The 9,786-nt window shown below is 50.4% G+C and overlaps 1 protein-coding gene across 4 annotated transcripts in view; it reads left to right on the forward strand.

The window, feature by feature from the left end:
- Positions 1-8,807, forward strand: part of LOC135536110 (neuronal acetylcholine receptor subunit alpha-7-like) — an 80,741-nt gene extending 71,934 nt beyond the window's left edge. For all 4 annotated transcript variants that reach the window (XM_064962499.1, XM_064962500.1, XM_064962502.1 and 1 more), the window contains 3 exons: positions 3,764-3,850; positions 5,153-5,262; positions 7,111-8,807. In XM_064962499.1, the coding sequence (XP_064818571.1) occupies positions 3,764-3,850; positions 5,153-5,262; positions 7,111-7,800 (887 nt within the window). In that variant the 3' untranslated portion in view covers positions 7,801-8,807. The remainder of the gene's footprint in view (positions 1-3,763; positions 3,851-5,152; positions 5,263-7,110) is intronic.
- The last annotated feature ends 979 nt before the right edge of the window (positions 8,808-9,786 follow it).

A 9,786-nucleotide genomic window follows, 5' to 3' on the forward strand; every position in this document is an offset into this window, starting at 1 on the left:
AGTATTCTAATGGGGCTTTATGCCGACCAGTATTCTAATGAGGCTTTATGCCGACCAGTATTCTAATGAGGCTTTATGTCAACCAGTATTCTAATGGGGCTTTATGCCGACCAGTATTCTAATAAGGCTTTATGCCAACCAGTATTCTAATGGGGCTTTATGCCGACCAGTATTCTAATAAGGCTTTATGCCGACCAGTATTCTAATGGGGCTTTATGCAGACCAGTATTCTAATAAGGCTTTATGCCAACCAGTATTCTAATGGGGCTTTATGCCGACCAGTATTCTAATAAGGCTTTATGTCAACCAGTATTCTAATGAGGCTTTATGTCAACCAGTATTCTAATGAGGCTTTATGCCAACCAGTATTCTAATGAGGCTTTATGCCAACCAGTATTCTAATGAGGCTTTATGCCAACCAGTATTCTAATGAGGCTTTATGCCAACCAGTATTCTAATGAGGCTTTATGCCAACCAGTATTCTAATGAGGCTTTATGCCAACCAGTATTCTAATGAGGCTTTATGCCAACCAGTATTCTAATGAGGCTTTATGGTTGAAAGACATGAAAGCTATAATTCTGCCTGACTGAGTGTCTGACGAACTGACCTCAGCATATCTTGGTTGAAAGACATGAAAGCTGTGATTCCTCTGAGAGTAGAGGTGAGCTGTAGCTGTTCTATATGTTCTCCTCTCTATGTCCCTTATCCCTCTCTACCCCCATCCATCTCTCCCTCTCTACCCCCATCCATCTCTCCCTCTCTACCCCCATCCATCTCTCCCTCTCTACCCCCATCCATCTCTCCCTCTCTACCCCCATCCATCTCTCCCTCTCTACCCCATCCATCTCTCCCTCTCTACCCCATCCATCTCTCCCTCTCTACCCCCATCCATCTCTCCCTCTCTACCCCCATCCATCTCTCCCTCTCTACCCCCATCCATCTCTCCCTCTCTACCCCCACCCATCTCTCCCTCTCTACCCCCATCCATCTCTCCCTCTCTACCCCCATCCATCTCTCCCTCTCTACCCCCATCCATCTCTCCCTCTCTACCCCCATCAATCTCTCCCTCTCTACCCCATCCATCTCTCCCTCTCTACCCCCATCCATCTCTCCCTCTCTACCCCCACCCATCTCTCCCTCTCTACCCCCACCCATCTCTCCCTCTCTACCCCCATCCATCTCTCCCTCTCTACCCCCACCCATCTCTCCCTCTCTACCCCCATCCATCTCTCCCTCTCTACCCCCACCCATCTCTCCCTTTCTACCAAAACCCATCTCTCCCTCTCTACCCCCATCCATCTCTCCCTCTCTACCCCCATCCATCTCTCCCTCTCTACCCCCATCCATCTCTCCCTCTCTACCCCCACCCATCTCTCCCTCTCTACCCCCACCCATCTCTCCCTCTCTACCCCCATCCATCTCTCCCTCTCTACCCCCACCCATCTCTCCCTTTCTACCAAAACCCATCTCTCCCTCTCTACCCCCATCCATCTCTCCCTCTCTACCCCCATCCATCTCTCCCTCTCTACCCCCATCCATCTCTCCCTCTCTACCCCATCCATCTCTCCCTCTCTACCCCCACCCATCTCTCCCTCTCTACCCCCATCCATCTCTCCCTCTCTACCCCCATCCATCTCTCCCTCTCTACCCCCATCCATCTCTCCCTCTCTACCCTCATCCATCTCTCCCTCTCTACCCTCATCCATCTCTCCCTCTCTACCCTCATCCATCTCTCCCTCTCTACCCCCACCCATCTCTCCCTCTCTACCCCCACCCATCTCTCCCTCTCTACCCCCATCCATCTCTCCCTCTCTACCCCCACCCATCTCTCCCTTTCTACCAAAACCCATCTCTCCCTCTCTACCCCCACCCATCTCTCCCTCTCTACCCCCACCCATCTCTCCCTCTCTACCCCCACCCATCTCTCCCTCTCTACCCCCACCCATCTCTCCCTCTCTACCCCCATCCATCTCTCCCTTTCTACCAAAACCAATCTCTCCCTCTCTACCCCCACCCATCTCTCCCAAAACCAATCTCTCCCTCTCTACCCCCACCCATCTCTCCCTCTCTACCCCCACCCATCTCTCCCTCTCTACCCCCATCCATCTCTCCCTCTCTACCCCCACCCATCTCTCCCTTTCTACCAAAACCCATCTCTCCCTCTCTACCCCCACCCATCTCTCCCTCTCTACCCCCACCCATCTCTCCCTCTCTACCCCCACCCATCTCTCCCTCTCTATCCCCATCCATCTCTCCCTCTCTACCCCCATCCATCTCTCCCTCTCTACCCCAACCCATCTCTCCCTTTCTACCAAAACCAATCTCTCCCTCTCTACCCCCACCCATCTCTCCCAAAACCAATCTCTCCCTCTCTACCCCCACCCATCTCTCCCTCTCTACCAAAACCCATCTCTCCCTCTCTACCAAAACCCATCTCTCCCTCTCTACCCCAACCCATCTCTCCCTTTCTACCAAAACCCATCTCTCCCTCTCTACCAAAACCCATCTCTCCCTCTCTACCCCCACCCATCTCTCCCTCTCTACCAAAACCCATCTCTCTCTCTACCTCCACCGTTCTCTCTCTCTCTACTCCAACCCCCCTCCCTCTCTACCAAAACCCATCTCTCTCTCTCTACCTCCACCCTTCTCTCTCTCTCTACTCCAACCCCCCTCCCTCTCTACTCCAACCCCCCTCCCTCTCTACTCCAACCCCCCTCCCTCTCTACTCCAACCCCCCTCCCTCTCTACTCCAACCCCCTCCCTCTCTACTCCAACCCCCTCCCTCTCTACTCCAACCCCCTCCCTCTACTCCAACCCCCCCCCTCCCTCTCTACCTCCACCCTTCTCTCTCTCTTTACTCAAACCTTCCTCCCTCCCTCTCTACTCCAACCCCCCTCCCTCTCTACTCAAACCTCCCTCCCTCTCTACTCAAACCCCCCTCCCTCTCTACCAAAACCCATTCCCTTAATCTATTGTATGAGAATTTATAAGATACGTGTTTGCATAAAATAGACGGAGAGCAGTCTTATCAATAATAGGTAACAGAATTTATTCTCGGAGCGCGCTGCCACGTTACCACGAGCAACAGTTTATATACAATAACATGACGTCATCTCATTGCTTCTAGAATGAATCTCCTCCTCTCGACCGAGACAAAGGAACTTTAAAAGTTCATTCAAAGTTCATTTTGACCCACTAGCACATACACGGGACACACAACACGACTGAATTAACTTTTAATCCCTCACCATTATCGATCACCACTTAGCTGACAGTTCTAGTTAACAGAAAAAGCAGTGAGTGCATTCCTAGGTTATCTAAAACACCTCAGAGCTAAGTTGTCGGTTCAACCATAGTTTAAAGACCTTTTCTGCTTACTTAAAAAGCCTCACTCCTAATCTCCTCCAACCTGGCTGGAATGGTATTTATTTAATGTAATTCCCCCCTGTTTCAGGCTCCACAATCCCTTCTTATGAACTCATATTGTTAATCAGATATAATAAAACAGAGTATAAGTTTACTTAGATACAGTTCTATTTAAAATGAGGATATTGTTTATTCATTTATTCATAATATTCCTAACACCCTCTCTACCTCTACCCTTCTCCCTCTCTACCCCCACCCATCTTTCCCTCTCTACCCCACCCATCTCTCCCTCTCTACCACCACCCATCTCTCCCTCTCTACCCCCACCCATCTCCCTCCCTCCCTCCCTCCCTCCCTCGCTCCCTCCCTCCCTCCCTCCCTCCCTCCCTCCCCCAGGTATCACTGTCTTGCTGTCTCTGACTGTCTTCATGTTGCTGGTAGCAGAAATCATGCCGGCTACGTCAGACTCTGTTCCTCTCATCGGTAAAGTATTGATCCTCTATTGACTCATCAGTGATTTATTGAGGTTTGCAGAAGCACTATTGTATTTTACATGATTACGCTCATACAAGTTGTGAAATGATTGGTGGTTCAATACCATGACAAGATACCAAGCGAAATCATGAAACCAATTTAAACTCGTGTGTTCCTTCTTTAGGCCCGTATCACTTGCAGTGGAGGCTGGTGAGGGGAGGATGACTCATAACAATGGCTGAAATGGAGTGAATGGAACAGTATCAAACAGGTGTTTTGGATCCCATTCCACTCCACCCCAGACGTTGTTATGAGCTGTCCTCCCCTCAGCAGCCTCCACTGCCTTCTTGGTCAGTTGACCACACACAGTGAAGTATAGAATAGCCCGTCATAAACCCAGTGGAAAACCCCACGACCAAACATCTAACCAATAGGGTTTCCACACGACACACGTCATTCTTATCGCAGCGCTGAGGTCTTTCTGTTTTCCCTTCTAGCAGCCGGTGTTTACCTCAGGCTTTAATCAGCTTGACAGGAGAGGTGTAGAAGGAACTGCGTGACTGCTTCCCAAATGGCTCCCTATTCCCTATTTAGTGCACTACTGGTCAAAAGTAGTGCACTATGCAGGGAATAGGGTGCCAGTACATGATTGATGGAAGGAATCAATAGCCAGGAAAGAGAGGAGACGTTGATAGAATGAAGAGCTCAGAGGGCTGACAGGGTGTTAGGGATGTTACCACCTTAGGCAGACAGGTGGTTACTGTTCTCATCTCCTGCTAAAATGCCTCTCTCTCTCTCTTTATCTCTCTCTCTTAATATCTCTCTATCTTAATCTCTCTCTTAATCTCTCTCTCTCTAAATCTCTCTCTCTTAATCTCTCTCTCTTTCAATCTCTCTCTCTTTATCCTTCTTCCCTATTCTACCTCTCTCTTTCTTTCTCTCTCCATCTCATTCCATCTCTCTCTCTCTCTCACCTTGTTCTATTCCTCTTGTTCTCTCTCGTTCTCTCTATCCTGAAGCAGGGAATAACCTGTTAATCACCCGTTAAAATACCTCTCTCTTTTCTACCTTTCCTCATCCATCTCTTTCCAGTGTTCTATCATCTATATCTCTATGTTCCTGCCCAGTACTTTCCAGTGTTCTATCATCTATATCTCTATGTTCCTGCCCAGTACTTTCCAGTATTCTATAATCTATATGTCTGTTCCTGCCCAGTACTTTCCAGTATTCTATTATTTCTATTTCTGTGTTCCAGCCCACTACAATGATTTCTAATATTGATATCTATAATCTAAATTTCTGTTGTTGCAGGCCAGTATTTTTCATTCGCCATGATGATCGTGGGTCTCTCTCTCGTCGTCACGGTTCTCGTTCTACAGTTCCACCATCACGACCCTCACGGGGTAAAGATGCCTAAATGGGTAGGTAACCATGGTCACCTTCCATTTCCCACTAACCTCTTTGTGTCATGTCCTCTTTAACTAACGCCTTCAGTCGTAGTCGAGTTCCGGTTCATGTCTGCCGCGGAAAAATACATTGCAGTTGTCTTAGTGGCCCTTGCCTCTGGTTGTGATTGAGTAGAGGAGTTGTAGAAGTTGTGGAGCAGTTCAAGCTCAGTTTGTTTGTCATTCGTGTGACTTCACCAACTCTGATCCTGTAGTACCACAGTGTGTACAAGGGGAGGGTGTCCACAACACCTTAGACTCGTCTTAGAATGTCTTCAGTTCCTCCCCAAAGTGGGAGTTGTCAGAGGAAGTGGAAGAGTGTTAATGTAAGAGCAACAACACAGTCAAATCCAGTCATACAAGAAAACAAATACACAAATACATCTTACCCCAGGACACATCACAAGAATGAAAGAGTAACACAAGTACCAGATCATGCCAAGTTCTTCGCTAGACAGCTCATTGCTCATTGACTAGGCCGATGTCATCTCATCGCACATCTTAAATTGTCAGTCCACATCCATCCAATATTCACACGATCCTGTAGAGCGTTGGAGCACAAAGTGGATGAAGCTCAAAGTCATAGAGACGGCTCATTGACTAGGCCGATGTCATCGTAACATGTGTCACTTCTGCCCTGGCAGACACACGATGCCTGAGGGGATAACGAGCTCTCACAGACAGGCCAGACATGTTTTAAACATCAACCATCTCTCCAGCCTCGTAGAGCCTCTCTGTCTCATAGTCTGCCGGAGTATATCTGAAGACCTGATCTACCTCTGAATATCCTTGTATATCTGAAGACCTGATCTACCTCTGAATATCCGTGTATATCTGAAGACCTGATCTACCTCTGAATATCCGTGTATATCTGAAGACCTGATCTACCTCTGAATATCCTTGTATATCTGAAGACCTGGTCTACCTCTGAATATCCTTGTATATCTGAAGACCTGGTCTACCTCTGAATATCCGTGTATATCTGAAGACCTGATCTACCTCTGAATATCCTTGTATATCTGAAGACCTGGTCTACCTCTGAATATCCATGTATATCTGAAGACCTGGTCTACCTCTGAATATCCGTGTATATCTGAAGACCTGATCTACCTCTGAATATCCTTGTATATCTGAAGACCTGGTCTACCTCTGAATATCCGTGTATATCTGAAGACCTGATCTACCTCTGAATATCCGTGTATATCTGAAGACCTGATCTACCTCTGAATATCCTTGTATATCTGAAGACCTGGTCTACCTCTGAATATCCGTGTATATCTGAAGACCTGATCTACCTCTGAATATCCGTGTATATCTGAAGACCTGGTCTACCTCTGAATATCCGTGTATATCTGAAGACCTGATCTACCTTGTACATCTTCGCCTTAAAGCGTTGTCTATGGCCCTTTTTTGTCAACAATGTAATGTGGCCACGATGTGTTTATTGCTTTTTTTTCTGTAAACGTAAAAACAAAAGGCCAAAATGTTTCATATCAGACAAACTGTCCCTTTTTGGGAGCTGCCACCTTTCTCTGTCTTCACCTTTCTCTCCTCTCCCCCTTTTTCTCCATATCTCCTCCCACTCTCCTCCCACTCTTGCTCTCTCTCCTCCCACTCTCTCTCTCTCCTCTCCCCCTTTTTCTCCATCTCTCCTCCCACTCTCTCTCTCTCTCCTCCCACTCTCTCTCTCTCTCCTCCCACTCTCTCTCTCTCCTCCCACTCTCTCTCTCTCCTCCCACTCTCTCTCCTCCCACTCTGTCTCCTCCCACTCTCTCTCTCTCCTCCCACTCTCTCTCCTCACCCCTGCCTCCACTACCTCTCTAGATGCGAGTCATCCTCCTCAACTGGTGCGCCTGGTTCCTCCGCATGAAGAAGCCTGGTGAGGAACGCAAGGCGACCACCCCCTCCACCGTCACCACCAATACTACCCCCACCTCCGCCACAGGAGGCTACAAGTACTCCCACCCTCCCCCTCACCACGCCAGCACCAGCTCCATCCAGATGGGCTCCATCCCTGGGGGACAGCCCTCCAATACCTCAACCACCAACGGCAACATGAACCTGTACTTCGGCTACCACTCCGTTGGTATGGGAGGGATGGGATCCTTAGGAGGGTCTCATGATAACCCCTGCTGCCCGCCTAGCAGTGACTCTTCAGGGGTTGGGGTCTGCAGTGGAGGGGCTGGGGGTGGTAGTCAGACCACGGGGACAGGCGGAACGTGTTCCCCCAACGAGGCGCTACTCTCTGACCGGGACGCGGGGATCCTCCGGAGGTTGACGGTGGACCAGATCCCGGAGATCGGGCGGATCCTGGAGGAAGTTCATTTCATCGCCCAGAGGTTCAGGGAGCAGGACGAGGGAGAGGCGGTCTGCAGCGAGTGGAAGTTTGCGGCGGCGGTCGTAGATCGTCTTTGTCTCGTGGCGTTCACCATCTTCTCCATCATCGGCACGTTCACCATCCTCATGTCGGCGCCCAACTTCCTAGAGGCTGTGACCAAGGATTACCTCACATAATGTGGCTTTTATCTCGGCTGGCTAATTGGGCTAACGCTAATGAACACTGTAGCTAATTGGGCTAACGCTAATGAACACTGTAGCTAATTGGCTAACGCTAACTAGCGCTTTAGCTATAATACTAAACAATATAAACTGTAGCTAACCGCCTCTACTCTGTGAAGCCACTGAAAACCACCTCCCACAGTTTTGAGATAAAATAATCTCTAGAGTTATGACTATTTATGACACCAATGTCTATATTTTGATAATGGGTGTGGATTATTATGGTGATATACAGTATATCTTCCATGTGGGTGTGTTTACTGTCAAAATGGCCACTGTAGCTGTAGTGAACGCTTACCACTCGTTCAATAACAGTACTGTCAACATGGCTTCTGTAGCTGTAGTGAACGCTTACCACTCGTTCAATAACAGTACTGTCAACATGGCTTCTGTAGCTGTAGTGAACGCTTACCACTCGTTCAGTAACAGTACTGTCAACATGGCTTCTGTAGCTGTAGTGAACGCTTACCACTCGTTCAATAACAGTACTGTCAACATGGCCTCTGTAGCTGTAGTGAACGCTTACCACTCGTTCAGTAACAGTACTGTCAACATGGCTTCTGTAGCTGTAATCGATGCTTACCACTCGTTCAATAACAGTACTGTCAACATGGCTTCTGTAGCTCTAGTCGATGCTTACCACTCGTTCAGTAACAGTACTGTCAACATGGCTTCTGTAGCTCTAATCGACGCTTACCACTCGTTCAGTAACAGTACTGTCAACATGGCTTCTGTAGCTCTAATCGACGCTTACCACTCGTTCAGTAACAGTACTGTCAACATGGCTTCTGTAGATCTAGTCGATGCTTACCACTCGTTCAATAACAGTACTGTCAACATGGCTTCTGTAGCTCTAGTCGATGCTTACCACTCGTTCAGTAACAGTACTGTCAACATGGCTTCTGTAGCTCTAATCGATGCTTACCACTCGTTCAATAACAGTACTGTCAACATGGCTTCTGTAGCTCTGTCCCCCACTCCTCCTGTCCCTCTGTCCCCCACCCCTCCTGTCCCTCTGTCCCCCACCCCTACTGTCCCTCTGTCCCCCACTCCTCCTGTCCCTCTGTCCCCCACCCCTACTGTCCCTCTGTCCCCCACCCCTACTCTCCCTCTGTCCCCCACTCCTCCTGTCCCTCTGTCCCCCACTCCTCCTGTCCCTCTGTCCCCCACCCCTCCTGTCCCTCTGTCCCCCACTCCTCCTGTCCCTCTGTCCCCCACTCCTCCTGTCCCTCTGTCCCCCACTCCTCCTCTCCCTCTGTCCCCCACTCCTACTGTCCCTCTGTCCCCCACTCCTCCTCTCCCTCTGTTCCCCACCCCTCCTGTCCCTCTGTCCCCCACTCCTCCTCTCCCTCTGTCCCCCACTCCTCCTCTCCCTCTGTCCCCCACCCCTCCTGTCCCTCTGTCCCCCACCCCTCCTGTCCCTCTGTCCCCCACCCCTCCTCTCCCTCTGTCCCCCACCACTCCTCTCCCTCTGTCCCCCACCACTCCTCTCCCTCTGTCCCCCACCCCTCCTGTCCCCCACCCCTCCTGTCCCTCTGTCCCCCACTCCTCCTCTCCCTCTGTCCCCCACTCCTCCTCTCCCTCTGTCCCCCACCCCTCCTGTCCCTCTGTCCCCCACCCCTCCTGTCCCTCTGTCCCCCACCCCTCCTCTCCCTCTGTCCCCCACCACTCCTCTCCCTCTGTCCCCCACCACTCCTCTCCCTCTGTCCCCCACCCCTCCTGTCCCCCACCCCTCCTGTCCCTCTGTCCCCCACTCCTCCTCTCCCTCTGTTCCCCACCCCTCCTGTCCCCCACTCCTCCTGTCCCTCTGTCCCCCACCCCTCCTGTCCCCCACCCCTCCTGTCCCTCTGTCCCCCTCTACTCCTCTCCCTCTGTTCCCCACTCCTCCTGTCCCTCTGTCCCCCACCCCTCCTGTCCCCCACCCCTCCTGTCCCTCTGTCC

Source organism: Oncorhynchus masou, unplaced genomic scaffold, assembly GCF_036934945.1.
Source record: "Oncorhynchus masou masou isolate Uvic2021 unplaced genomic scaffold, UVic_Omas_1.1 unplaced_scaffold_558, whole genome shotgun sequence".
Lineage (NCBI taxonomy): Eukaryota > Metazoa > Chordata > Actinopteri > Salmoniformes > Salmonidae > Oncorhynchus > Oncorhynchus masou.